This window comes from Acinonyx jubatus, chromosome B4 (assembly GCF_027475565.1).
Source record: "Acinonyx jubatus isolate Ajub_Pintada_27869175 chromosome B4, VMU_Ajub_asm_v1.0, whole genome shotgun sequence".
NCBI classification, from domain to species: domain Eukaryota; kingdom Metazoa; phylum Chordata; class Mammalia; order Carnivora; family Felidae; genus Acinonyx; species Acinonyx jubatus.
The window spans coordinates 119,848,426-119,863,126 of record NC_069387.1 but is presented as its reverse complement, the minus strand read 5'-3'; the positions used below and the strand labels follow the sequence as shown (position 1 = coordinate 119,863,126).

The window sequence follows — 14,701 nt, the reverse complement described above, 5'->3', positions numbered from 1 at the left end:
TCGGGCTCTGTGCTGACAGCTCAGAGCCTGGAGCCTGTTTCAGATTCTGTGTCTCCCTCTCTCTGACCCTCCCCCGTTCATGCTCTGCCTCTCTCTGTCTCAAAAATAAATAAACGTTAAAAAAAAAAAATTAAAAAAAAAATAGATATTCCTCCTTCCTCTAAGTTTTTTTGTTTGTTTAAATTGAAAAAGTTTGACATAACACTGTGTAAATTTAAGGTGTACAACATGTTACTTTTTTTTTTTTAATGTTTATTTTGAGAGAGAATGAGCGAGCAGGAGAGAGGCAGAGAGAGAGGAAGAGAGACTCCCAGGCAGGCTTCACGCTGTTAGCAAAGAGCCTGATGCAGGGCCCAATCTCACAAACGGTGAGATCATGCATGGCCTGAGCTGAAACCAAGAATCGCCCGCTTAACCGACTGAGCCACCCAGGTGCCCCTATGATATGTTACTTTAAATACATTTATGTATTGTAATATGATTGCCATGGTAGCAGTATTTATCACTACATAATTATAGCATAGTATTGTCTATATTGATTATACTGTGTATTAGCTCTCTCTGGCTTATTTATTACTCATTGCAAAGTTTGTGTTTTAAAACATCGGTCTTATTCCCCAGTCCCCCATCCCCTGGTAAATACCATTTTACTCTGTTTTTTATGAGTTTGACTTTTTTGGACTCCACATATAATTTGTCTTTCTCTGACTTGCCTCACTTATTAGTGTAATGTACTAAGCATTAGGTCCATCTATGTTGTAACAGATAGCAGGATATCCTCCTCTCTCACGGCCAAATGGAATATTATTATATTCCATTATGTATATATACTACATCTTTTTTTTTTTTTCTTTAATCTGTTCACCTGTTGATGGGCATTTTGGTTGTTTCCATATCGTGGCTATTGTGAATAATGCTGTAATAAACATGGGAGTGCAGATGTCTCTTCAAAATCCTGTTTTCATTTCCTTTGGATATATGCCCAGAAGTGGAATTGCTGCATCATATGGTAGGTTTATTTTTAATTTTTTAAGGAACCTCCATATTGCTTTCCATAGTGATTGGACCAATTTACATTTCCACCAACAGTGGACAAGGGTTCCATTTTCTCCACGTCCTTGCCAGCACTTGTTGTCTCTTGACTTCTTGATAGTAGCCATTCTGACAGGTATGAGGTGGTATCTCATTATGGTTTTGATTTGTATTTCCTTGATGATGAGTGATGCTGAACATCTTTTCATGTCTGCTGGCCACTTTAATGTTCTCTTTCAAAAAATGTCTACTTAGTTCTGCTCATTCTAATTTATTGTTTATTTATTTATTTATTTCTCCTTTTTAAATTGGATTTTGTTGTTGTTGTTAAGCTGTATGAGGTCTTTATATTTTGGATATTAACCCCCCTGTTATCCAATGGATGGTTTGCAAAAATTCCTCCCATTCTTTAGGTTTTCTTTTCATTTTGTTAATTGTTTCTCTTGCTGTGCAGAAGTTGTTGAGTTTGATGTAGTCTCATTTATTGATTTTTTATTTTGTTGTTTGTGCTTTTGGCATCACGTCCAGAAACTCATTGCCAAGATTGCTATGGAGGAGATCCTTCCCTTTGTTTTCTTCTACGAGTTTTATGGTGTCAAGTCTTATGTTTAAGTCTCTGATCATTTGTAGCCAATTTATGTGTGTGGTAGGAAGGAGGGATCCCTCTTTTCACTGTTCTGCATGTGTTTTTCTCCCGTCACTTATTTTTCGTACTGATTTGGACAGATAAAAGCATAGATTAGCGTTCGTTTCCCCCGATGTTTATTTAGCTTCTTGGCTTCCAAGCTATTGGTTCGAGAATTATAGACACGTGTAGCTGTACTTCTGACTGTTAGCTCAACTTCCTTATGCAGAAAGAATGACATTCTTGAATCTGTTTATATGATTCCAACTGTAATACATTTTTAAAGGAAAGAAGGTTCATGATACATCTCCATCCTCCACTCGGGTTTGACCACCCCATTGCTCTTTGGCTGCTGCAGGTGCTCACCAGTGCTGACGGCTTTTGGTGCGTCTGTTGGTGGATGGGTGTGTGCCACCAAAGAATGCCAATCCAAGTAGCAGTTAACCCTTCAGCAAACTATTTTGGGTATGGAGTGGTGTGTGCAGGTAGAAGTAGGGTGGGGGAGTAACTTGAATTGGATGAGGAGTACCAGCAAGCTCTGTGCTCTGTGCATGATGATACCCCCTTCCACCATTCATTCACCCAGCTGGAGCTTTATTTGGACTCCCAGACTTGTCTTTGTGGAGGCTATCACCCCCTCTGAGGGTCAGGCTGAGTACCCACAACATTCATTACAGGTCATTTTCCTGATGCCAACACCTGTGATCAATTTCAGGGATTAGAACTTCTGGTTTTTGTAGGCTAAAGAGAAAATGACAAAGGGGAACAAGAGGAGTGTATCAGCAGTTGAGGCCAGTTCTTCGAGTGACTGTTTTTCTGTAGGTTCCTCTTCCTGGTTTTATTATGAATACCTTGAGAATGAAGTTTCCTGTCACTGGGTTCCCAGTCCATTTAGAGTGTGAGCTTTTAGTAAATGTCTGCTGTTTGCCAGGGAGTGTGCTAAGGATCACTGAGTGAATAAAAGCATTTAAATAATTTTTGGGGGTGATCACTTCCAAGTAAGTGTTTATACAGTGTTGTAGGAACACCGGGGCTTTAGGTGTACTGGGGCAAGGAAGGCTTTGAGAATAGAAGGAATCTTGGCTGGGCCCTGAACACAGCAGCCGTTCTCCTGGCAGAGAAGGGAGGGGGAAAGACCATTCCAACAGTAGGGAACAGCTTGGGCAAAGGACTGGAGGCCTATAAGTCAATGATTTCCTGAAAACCAAGGCAGCTGGTTCCCGGAGGCTAGAAACCAGGCAGGGATTTTGCTGGTGCCGAGAAAGGGGAAAAGAGATTGAGGCCAGATTGAGAAAGATCTCCTGTTAAGGTGCCTGAACTTTATCCTGGAGACAGGGGGCAACCAGGAGCACTTAATCTGTTTCTAAGGAATGTAATAGGTGAAGGTATGGTAGGCAGAGATTAAGCAAGATGAGGCTGTGCAAAAAACCAGTTCAGCCACTGTGGCTATAGCCCAGCAAGATGTTCAGGTTCAGCAAGTGCCTTGGCAATGGTGCCAGTGATGAGAATGGTTCCAAAAACATCTGCAAGAAATCCTCAGCATGACCTAGTGACTTATTAGCCATTGGTGAGAGGGAAGGAAAAATGAAAGGGGAAGTGGATGTTACTAGTGAAGATGGAAGTGATGGCTTTAACCACATTTGGAGCCTCCATGGGAGAAGCAAGTTTTTTGGAAAGGAAATCCAGAGCTTAGCTTAGGGCATGTTATGTTAGAGGTGCTTTGTGGCATGTGGGAGAAGAGGGCTATTGGACACTGGACTTCAGGACCTAAACGAGCTGGACCGTTTTGCCCTCCCAGGGTCCTCCAGGAGGACTTGAGGTAGGCCTGTGGCCTCCGAGTCACCCAGGGCTCAGTTCTGTCCTTCAGACCCTGCCTGGGCACGAGTGCCCAGGACAGGCACTGCCTGTTCACTTGAGTACCCCTCATGATTACCACAGGGCCTGGCACCTAGGGGGCCACTCCAGAAATGCTTGTGGAAGGCATGAGCAAGAAGAAATGCTGTGACTGAGAACATACCTGCCGTGTACCATGGCCTGGAATATAAAGGGAAATGTTTGAGCAGTGTGATTATTCTAAGAAGTCACTTTGGGTTTTGGTACCATAGTCATATACATACAACTTTGCATTTATCGTTCTGTTTAGAGCAAAACCAGAATCTCCTCACTCCCGAGGAGGGGAAGTAGGGTTGAATGTAGTTGCAGTTGCAGAACAATAGATTTGAATTCATTAAAACTTTTATGTGGCCTATAGTTTTACAAATAAGTCTTTTCTATTAAAAGCTTTCCAGTTTGATGTGATTAATAACCCTTTATCTGTAGAATTTTTGTACATGATGGACACAGAATTCACCTTTTGGGAAATGAGATTATCCTTTGGTCTTTATTTTTTAGCTCACTCTAAATCATTCTGTATTTTCAGACATTTTTACTCATAGTGGAGTTTTCACTTGTTTTTTGATTTTTTGTTCACTTCTTTAACATATGTTAGAGCATGTGGAAAAATCTTCCCAAAGCTCTCAAGTACATTCTACCATTTGGTTTATGATTCAGTACTACTGGTTGCTGAGTGAGTGTGCAAAAGAAGTGGAGAACATGGACTTATCTTCAAGCTACTTAGAATCATGTTTTGGAGATAGTATGTGTGCATGTGAAGTATTCAAGCAGCAAGACAAGACAGTGTAATATTAGGTATCGAGCAGAGTAGCAGAGGCTTCGGGTTGGCATTTAGAGTCAGGAAAGGTCTATGTGGATTAGAGACATGAGAGAAGTTTTCAAAGACTAAGAGCCTGTACAGATCCTTGAAGGCTGACCAGGGTGTTTGTTCCGACAGGAAGGACAGTGCGGGTGGGGTGAGAACAGCATATTGTCCTACCTGGACTCTGTTCCCTCAAACCTCTATTCAAGGCACATTCAAGGTAACAGTAAATTATTGTAATACTGTATTGATGCCCATTTTAGTGACTTCTCTGAAATTACCTTATGCACCTGCTCTTTTAAAGGATAGTACCCTTTGGCCTGTTTTATTCCTAAAGTAGGCACTTCAGTAGATTAAACAAACAACTCTGGAACTGATTTTAGTTTTAGAAAATTCTTGAGTTGTCTAATTACTGGAATGAGTTTATTTTTCATTTATATTAGTTGGCATGTTTTTCCCCTAACCTTATGCCACCATGTATAGGTAGATCGATCCATTATTCTAGATAATGCTATAGTAAACAAACATCCTGAAACCTCTGGCTTAAAAATAACAAACCTTTATTTCTCCATCAGGTTAAAGAAATGTGTGTTGTGGGTCTGCAGTGGGTGGGTGTAGAAGTTGTTCTCTCTTTGAGAAACTTATAATTTAAAGAACTTAGATGAAATGATAGTTTCACATAAGAAGCTATATATGGAGGCAGTTGCTCATAGTTGCCCAAACTAGGAACTCCAGCCTTGGGCACTTACTACACCCACTTTTCCTTACCACCTCCTGTCTCCCTGCAGACGTAATTAAGTGTCCAGGATTAGGGTGCCACCTAGTGGCTATCAGAGGATACTTCCTCCCCAACTTTTTCACCACTCACAACTTGATGGCAGCAGAAAAGCTTGTTTCAACATGTAAATAGTTCCTGAAGCTCTTTACCTTTTATCTTTCTAATTAGGAAAATGTCTATGAAATTTCAGAATGGTTTCCCAGACTACAATCATTTCGGATAGAAGAGATTAAGATAAGGATATTTACTCAATGTTAAAACACTACATTTATAAACATTTGGTGATTTTATATTCCAGGGAGCCCTCAGAGGTGCTGTGGGAGGCAGTGAGGGAGGGAGGGGAGGAGCAGGGGAGGCTGGGGTGGGCAGTGAGACTCGGTAGATGTCCGGATAGAAGAATATCTGCCCTGCCTCCTACCTGTCCCACCACATAGCAAGGTAGGATATGACAGCAGTGGGAGCTGACCTTCGGTGAGTGCTTAGTATATGCCAGGTGCCATTAGCATGGAAGAAAGTAATCTGTCAGAAGACAGTATCCACTTGTGCATGGACATGCCCATACACCCACACACAATTTGTGTTAAGGGGAAAAATATAAATGAAATTCTAACTTTAGCTTCTAGTTTTTGGCATAAATAAGCTGAGGAAACATTGAAAGATGAGGTAAATATAGTCATGTAGCATATACAAGAGTTCAAAATGAGCCAATAATGATTTATGTTTGCTCTGTTTTATAAAGAAAGGATGCCATAAATTAAGGAACTGTCCCTGTTAGAAGAGTCAGTTGGGCAGAAGGTTTTGCTTTCCAAGATTAGTAGTTTCCAATCCTCCCTACCCTTTAAGGTCTGAAAGCCTCTTTTCATAGGAAATTGAATGATACAGAGTTAGAACATGAAACAGCTCAAGGGTGGTGTGGACTCTGGTAGTGGTGGGAAAGCCTGTTTGTAAAACATGTTGATGTTTGTGATGTTCCCTTAGACATGATTTCTTTGAAAGCTTTGCCCCCCAAAGCGCTTTTCGTATGGAAGTCCTACAGTCAGTCCTGTCAAAGGTGCTCCTCTTAAATGTGGGGCACAGAAGCCGATTGGAGGCCCTGCTAACGGGCGTGCTCTCTGCCAGTCTGGGCAGTTACTTTGCAGGTTTCTCCCAGTAGAAGCAGATTGGTAATATTCTAGAACAAAGGTCACAATTGGTGACCAGCTGTGTTTTGTTTGAGAGCATGACCATCAAAAACATTCGAGTCAGCATTGAAAAATGGGGAGATTTCTTACAACACTCGGGGATCCTGGTGTCTCAGGATCTGGCCGCACTTGTCAATGTTGAGCAGTGGCTGCAGCTTGTGGATGGCCCTGAAATGTCCCATTTCCCACAACTCCACCACTCGCTCTGCTTTACATGCCTGGTCTCTTCCGTTCACTTGGGAAGTGTGTCTGGCCTGTTCAGGTCTTCTTTTGGTGATAATAGCCTTACTAGTTCATAATCTATATAAAGAGATACATTTAATCTTTAAATATATATACAATATATTTAAGTATGCATCATACACTATGTATATATTTAAAGATTAAAGATCAAACTGGGATCAAACGTGTCTCTTCTTTGAGGTTGAGTTTTTCTACGCGTAACCCTTCTGTTATTTTACAGTTGCAATTGTATTCAGAGGCCAGTGTAGCACTTCTGAAACTGAATAACCCCAAAGATTTCCAAGAACTGAATAAGCAGACCAAGAAGAACATGACCATTGAGGGAAAAGAACTGACTATAAGTCCTGCATATTTATTGTGGGACCTGAGTGCCATCAGCCAGGTAAGGCATGAACCTGGATCAAGGGTTTAGATTGTTAAAGATTTGTAAGTCATTATATTAGAAGGAAGAGGATTTCCAGAGAGAGGAGTTGATTGGAACTTTTCTAATTTTCCAATCACTGCCATTGGTTAACATTAACCGAAGTGACCTAGAATCAGATCCGAGAAACTTCTCTCTTTAGAAAGTGCAAAAGGGGGCAACTGGGTAGCTCAGTTGGTTAAGTGTCCAACTCTTGATTTCAGCTCAGATCATGAGCTCACGGGTTTGTGAGATTGGGATTCTCTCTTTCTGTGCCCCCACTCATGCACACGCTTGCTAGCTCTCTTAGAACAAATAAACTTAAAAAAAATTAAAAAGTACAAAAAAAAGTTGGGTATGTATGTATGTATGTATGTATTTATTTAGAGGTGGGGAGGGGCGGAGAGAGAGAGAATCCCAAGCAGGTTCCACACTCCTGGTGGAGCTTGATGTGTGGCTTGGCCCCATGACCTGAGCTGAAATTAAGAGTTTGATGCTTAACCAAATGAGCCACCCAGGCACCCTTATGTTGTTGTTTTAAATATGCCAAGTGTTTCGCATTTTTTTGTAATGTTCAAATGTAGGGCTTGGTCTTTAAAAGTCTGCCAGAGCCTGAGAGCAGATTGGGCAGCGGGATAGCCAGGAGGAGAAGGTATGACTTAAGTGGTATTTTACATCTTCACGTGTGAAATGGTTTTCTCAGTCTAAGCAGGATGAAGATGTTTCTGCCAGCCGTTTTGAAGATAATGAAGAGCTGAGATACTCCCTGCGATCCATTGAGAGGCATGCTCCATGGGTTCGGAATATTTTCATTGTCACCAATGGGCAGATTCCCTCTTGGCTGAACCTTGATAATCCTCGAGTGACAATAGTCACACACCAGGTCCATGACTTTCCATGTATCACAAGGCTGTGGTTTTTCTGTTGCTCACTGCACCTTTACCTATCCCTCATTTCATTCCCCGTGCCCTCCCCCTCCCCACCTGCATCCCCTTCATTTTTCTTCTCATCTCCCTTCCTTCCTCCCATAACCAAAACCAAAACCAAAACAAAACGATTCTTATCCGCCCTCTTTTTCTCTTGCCTTTTTATGTCGTCATTTGCTTAAAAGGATGTTTTTCGAAATTTGAGCCACTTGCCTACCTTTAGTTCACCTGCTATTGAAAGCCACATTCATCGCATCGAAGGGCTGTCCCAGAAGTTTATTTATCTGAACGACGATGTCATGTTTGGGAAGGATGTGTGGCCAGATGATTTTTATAGTCACTCGAAAGGTCAGAAGGTGAGTGCCTAAGAGGAAGGGATGCCTAGCTTAGAAGTCACTTAGAAGTTATAAACAGTAGGTCAGGACATCGAGTATGCGTACTACTGTATTCAGTTTTGAGTGCTAAGCTCAGGAGAGTTAATAATTTGGGAGTACAAAAACTGTTCCCTAGTAGTTTTTTACTTTTCTGCCCTGTCAGACACCTAGAACCCACGTTCTAAATTATTCTATTACAATAACAGCAGAAAAAAGTAAAGTCACTATGAAATATGAAATCGTGGTTAGACCATCAGCAAAATGGCCAGGATAAAAGTGAGCTCACTTTTCTGCTTACAGCCATGGATAAAATTTCATTTAAGGCAGTGGTCTCACTCTGGCTTTGAGAGGCATGATGGGGAAGTGGCTTTGAGCACACAGCCCGGAGCAACGGTTGAGGACCGTCCTGGGCCAGTGACTAGATGTGGATTTCCTGTCTGCAACGTGCGGAAGCTAGGAGTACGCCTGTGGCGCTGTTGGAGGGAATCAGTGATGAGTTGGAGACTTAGTCATAAGCTTTTAAGTGCCAGAACCCTGCAGGTGGAAGCGCTAACTGCACAGAGCTACTTTCCTGTTGCTGTTTATGCTGCCCCAGAGTGCTCATCCTCTCCTCCCCTGTTCACTTGCCTCCTCTGTGTTTGTGGGGCTGCCACGCTGAGCTGCGGCTCGGCAGTGGAGACGTACAGAATCAGGGCCTTGAACGGCGATTTCCGTGCCGGCAGGTATGCCCTGGTGCGAAGAGTGGGAGTTCAGGAGGCTGAAATCCGGGCCAGAGACTAATTCCCATCTGAACTGAAGTGAACTTTGAAGAACAAATAGGAGTTAACTAGATGAAGAAAGACACTCCAAGTAGATGGAGCACGCGGAGGCATGGAGTGCATTTTTTAAAAAATTAATTTAAAAAGTAACCTTGTGGGGCGCCTGAGTGGCTCAGTCGGTTAAGTGTCCGATTTCAGCTCAGGTCATGATCTCACCACTCATGAGTTTGAGCCCCGTGTGGGGCTCTGTGCTGAGGGCTCAGAGCCTGGAGCTTGCTTCTGATTCTGTGTCTTCCTCTCTCTCTGCCCCTCCCCTGCTCATGCTCTGTCTCTATCTCCCAAAAATAAATAAACATTGAAAAAATTAAAAAAAAAAATAAGGGCGCCCAGGTGGCTCAGTCAGTTAAGTGTCTGACTTCAGCCCGGGTCATGATCTCACAGTTTGTGAGTTCGAGCCCCGTGTCAGGCTCTGTGCTGACAGCTCAGGGCCTGGAGCCTGCTTCAGATTCTGTGTTGTCTTCTGTCTCTGCCCCTCCCATGCTCATGGTCTGTCTCTCTCTCAATAATAAATAAAAATTAAAAAAACAAAAAAGTAACCTTGTACCTTGTCACTCATTTTGAAAGCAAGTGAGTTCACAACTCAGAACACTGTGCTGATAATGTATCACAGGACCTTATGCACAGACGTAAGGATATTGAGAGTTCCATCTGCTGCTTTTCTCAGCCTTGGGACAAGATTATACATAAACACATTTGGGAGTTAATGACAGTTGTTAACAGAAAAGCAGTGACTTGTATGATATACTTTCCACCTGCTTTGTCACGTTTTTTTTTCACATTCAAGCCTGACATGTTGCTATTTTATTTCAAAATACATTGTAAGACCACGTGAAAAACCAACCCATGAATTGAGTCCTTGTCTGCTTTCCTTGAGTAATGGAAAAGAGTAAATGTACTTAGTAAGAATCATCAACAGAGCAGGAGGACTTTGCAAACTATTGCAGGTACCTGCAGACTTAATGCAATATATGCCACATGGATGCAGACAGCCCAGGGAAAATTGTAACCTTTTCTAGAGGCTCACTCAATTTCTTTTCTTTTTTTTTTTCCTTTTCTTCTTCTTCTGTTTTTTAAAAGGAATCCTACTTTGAGATTGGAAAGTGTCAGAAACCATTTTCTTTCTGGCTTTGTCCTAGGTTTATTTGACATGGCCTGTGCCAAACTGTGCTGAGGGCTGCCCGGGTTCCTGGATCAAAGATGGCTATTGTGACAAGGCTTGTAATAATTCAGCCTGTGATTGGGATGGTGGTGACTGCTCTGGTAAGGGTGTGTTCACATGTAATTTGTTCATGTTTATGGACTTTTTTCATTCTTTTTTTTTTTTTTTTTAACGTTTATTTTTGAGAGAGAGATTGAGCAAGTGAGAGTTGGGGTGGGCAGAGAGAGAGGGGGTAGAGCATCCAAAGCGGGCTCCATGCTGACAACAGCGAGCCCGACTCAGGGCTTGAACCCACAAACTGCGAGATCATGACCTGAGCTGAAGTCAGATACTTAACCAACTGAGCCACCCAGGCACCCCTGAATGGTTTTTCATTCTTAGTCATTATTGAATATGTACAGTGACTTAAACATTCTGCTTGTATGAAAACAATCAGTAATCCATAGATTCTGGAGATAGTAGGGCTAGTGTCCCCATGGAGATCAGTTTTTTCATATTCTCCATTGTTGAGGGCATATTTCCATGCTGGCCCTGCACTTGAAAATGCCTTTTATTATTTAAAATACGAGAATCAGGAATAGCCTTAATTATGTAAACTCAAGAGCAAGAATCACTCTGACTCAGTCTTGTAGGAGCTCACAGCTGGTGGCTTTCAGCAGCAGCTTGCTGTTAGGGAGTAACTAAAGAGAAATAAAGATCTTCTCTCTTCAGCATCCCCCTTACATGGTTATGTTTACACTTGTTGATAATAACGTGTTTTTACATTTGTTGATTGCCTTTCAGTTTATAAAGCATTCTCCATTATGCACTTGAATTTTTTAGTCACCTAAGGAAGAGAGAATATGTGCACAGGTATCATCCCCATATTCCACATGCGGAAACAGATTTGGAAACCTGTTGAGTATTAGAAAAAGCAAAGCTTTAAGTTGTAGTCTGGTCAGATCTATCCGATGCACTGAAAAATATAAGCAGCTGCAATGAGAGAATGCAGACATACCCGGTGGATCTGTGCAGTCCAGAGAACTCAGCCCCTAATAGAACATTAACATTTGGTAGTGATATTGGCACCCATATTTGGACTTGTTTTGGCAGTTCTGACAGTCAGTCTTCAATAACCTCTTCCTGTTTCCCTGCTCCTCCACACAACCTCCACACGCCCCCCACACGCCTCTTGGAGCAAGTTTGTACTTCAGGGCTGCACAGCTAGTAAGTGCCAAGGCCTGGTCATCCCATGCCTAATCCTCTGGCAAGTGATGTCCCCTTTTCAGTTTGTTTTCTTCTTAAGGTACATGAAATCTGGGCGAACCTTTTCTGGCTGAAATGTAGGCATTAATCTCAATAGCACTATTGAGAAAGAGAAACTGCCCTTTGTTCAAGATGATAAGCACAGCAGGATCCTGTTCTCTTCCTTCCTCTACAGGTAACAGTGGCGGGAGTCGCTACGTCCCAGGAGGCGGGGGTACTGGGAGTATTGGAATTGGACAGCCCTGGCAGTTTGGCGGAGGTCTAAACAGTGTTTCTTACTGTAATCAAGGATGTGCTAATTCCTGGCTTGCTGATAAGTTCTGTGACCAGGCTTGCAATGTCTTGTCCTGTGGGTTTGATGCTGGCGACTGTGGGCAAGGTATATTTATTGCCGTAAAACATATTTAGAATAAGGGGATCAAAATCCTTGATGAGTAGAGGGGAGTTTGTATTGTTGTTATTTAAACTAATTACTCTCTATGTATTCTTCACCCATCCTTGCATTCAAACTAGCAGTAAGTGAAAAGTAAGAGATCTTTAAAAAATAGTAGATACTGGAGCTGCTGCTTTTCCTGCTATTGCACCAGTCTGGCTGATTTTGTACTAAGCAGATATACCTTTGTTGAAAATATATAGTAAAGGTTTAATTTAGAAATAACAAAAAGAGACCTTATAATGTACTAAATCCAATATAATGAATATTGGATCTTTTTTTTTTTTTAGTGTTTATTTTGAGAGAGAGTGAGAGATAGAGGGAGAGAACAAGCAGGGTAGAGAGGCAGTGAGAGAGAGAGAGAGAGAGAGAGAGAGAGAGAGAAAGAGAGAGAGAGAATATCCCAAGCAGGCTCCACCATCAGCACAGAGCCCGATGTGGGGCTCGGTCCTACAACCCTTGGATCATGACCTGAGCTGAAATCAAGAGTTGGATGCTCAACCAGCTGAGCCACCCATGTGCCCCTGGATCTTGCTGATAGCTTATCAGTGGTGGTCGTTTGGGCAGAATGTCATACTTTTTCAAATGGACACAAAGCTGAAAGTTCATCACTGAAATTTGCCATATCTCTATAGTAAGTTAGACTCTGCATTTCATGTTAATAGTGATTGCTTCAGATAGTAAAATGAGCCCTATAACAGCAGCTCTTGTGTTAGAATGTTTGACTATTTTGAAGTCAATTTAAAGTCATTCTTAGAAAGTGAAAACTCAAACCCTCAGAATTAAAGGAAAAGGAGGGGAAAATGCCTCATTTTTTAAAGTCATGTTTGTGTTTTTTCCTCTAGATCATTTTCATGAATTGTATAAAGTAACACTTCTCCCAAACCAGACTCACTATGTTATTCCAAAAGGTGAATGCCTGCCTTATTTCAGCTTTGCAGAAATAGCCAAAAGAGGAATTGAAGGTGCCTATAGCGACAACCCAATAATTCGACATGCTTCCATTGCCAACAAGTGGAAAACCATCCACCTCATAATGCACAGTGGAATGAATGCAACCACAATACATTTTAATCTCACGTTTCAAAATACAAACGATGAAGAGTTCAAAATTCAGATAATAGTAGAGGTTGACACGAGAGAGGAACCCAAAGTGAATTCTACAACCCAGAAATCTTACCAAAATTTGGTTAGCCCCACGACACTTCTACCAGAGGCAGAAATCCTGTTTGAAGATATTCCTGAAGAGAAACGCTTTCCAAAGTTCAAAAGACATGATGGCAACACAACAGGAAGATTCCAAGTGGAGATGAAAATTCCCCAAGTGAATATTTCACTCCTTCCGAAAGAGGCCCAGTTGAGTCTCAGTAACTTGGATTTGCAACTAGAACGTGGAGATATCACTGTGAAAGGGTACAACCTGTCCAAGTCAGCTTTGCTGAGATCATTTCTGAAGAACGTACCAGATGCTAAAATAAAAAGAAATCAAGCTATAATAACAGATGAAAGAAATGACAGTGTAGAGGCCCCGCTGGAAAAACAGGTTCACAAAAGCATCTTGCCATATAGCTTGGGAACATCTGAAAGATTACAGAAGTCAACTTTTCCAGCAGCAACAGTAAAAGTGAATGGCCACTACCAGAGTCAGAATCCACCCCCAGACTTAGAAATGGAAGGCAAATTTAGATCTGAAATTCTGATCCAAGAAGTAAGAGGCGAAAGTGTGTCAAAAGAAAAACTCTCATCTCGAATTGTTCCACTGCAAGACCAGGTGGCAAAAGAAAAAATCACAGGGAAAGAACAAGAGAAACACAGAATGGAGGAAAATGCGAACAATTATATCGATGTTAATGAAGTATTACCTGGCAGAAAACTGCAGCATCACGCAGACAGTACCTGGGCTTTTTGCCATGGGAGAAAAAAAAATATTTCCAAGATCTTCTTGATGTAAGTTACATCCAGCCTAATTGCGTCCCATGCTCAGGAAGAAATAAATAACCTTGTGAGTAATAACTATAATAGGTGCCATTTATTTAGGACTTCCTGTGCCAACCATTGGACTAAATGTGTTTTTTTTTTTTTTTTTTTTTACGTGGTTTACTATAATTGTCCCAATACCCTTAACATAAAAATACCTTATAAGATTATCTACTGTCAGGATCCCCATGCTACAGTTTAGAGTGAAACAGCCTTAGAGTGAATGAGTTGGGAAGTTAGCCAGGGGCAGGCCCTGAGTAAGTAGTGGAACAGGGATGGTACCTTACCTTCACTTGGCAGGTTGTGATTTCAAAAAAAAATGCTTTTGTGTATGTTGTGTGGGCCAGACCTAATATTTCTCCAATTTCCCTGATGGAAAATACCCCAAGGTGCAGATATATTCATTAGCTTCCAGTGTGAGCCAAGCCTCAAAGTTTGAGTGCTCACCCTCCTGTACCACGGCCTCCGCGGTGTCATGGTGTCATTTGTACATCTGCCAAGTGCTGGCACTGTGGTCACTGCTGGGGAATGCAAGACTATTAGAACACAGCTCATGGAGTCTCAGGGGGCAAGCTGGGAGGACAGATTTGTGTGTAAATAATTATAGCAAAGTGATAGGGGTCTCTTGAGGTAGGAGCAAGGAGTCCAAAGGGAAAAATTCCTTAACTCCACTGAGAGTATTGGGGGAGGCATCGTGAGGCAGTGCCCCATAAGCTGACCTTTTAAAGGTGTGTAGGAGTTGACCAAGAAAAACACTGTGGTCTAAGCTGGATCGTGAGCAGAGCACAGTCATGAGTAGATGTCCAGCTGGGAGA

General features: G+C 41.9%; 1 protein-coding gene across 1 annotated transcript in view; it reads left to right on the top strand.

Moving 5' to 3' along the window:
- GNPTAB (N-acetylglucosamine-1-phosphate transferase subunits alpha and beta) overlaps window positions 1-14,701 on the top strand; it is a 72,498-nt gene that overhangs the window by 41,971 nt on the left and 15,826 nt on the right. Inside the window, 7 exon segments of the mRNA XM_015068788.3 lie at window positions 6,775-6,936; window positions 7,658-7,837; window positions 8,066-8,236; window positions 10,209-10,332; window positions 11,652-11,855; window positions 12,755-13,798; window positions 13,801-13,856. Coding sequence (XP_014924274.3) covers window positions 6,775-6,936; window positions 7,658-7,837; window positions 8,066-8,236; window positions 10,209-10,332; window positions 11,652-11,855; window positions 12,755-13,798; window positions 13,801-13,856 — 1,941 coding nt within the window.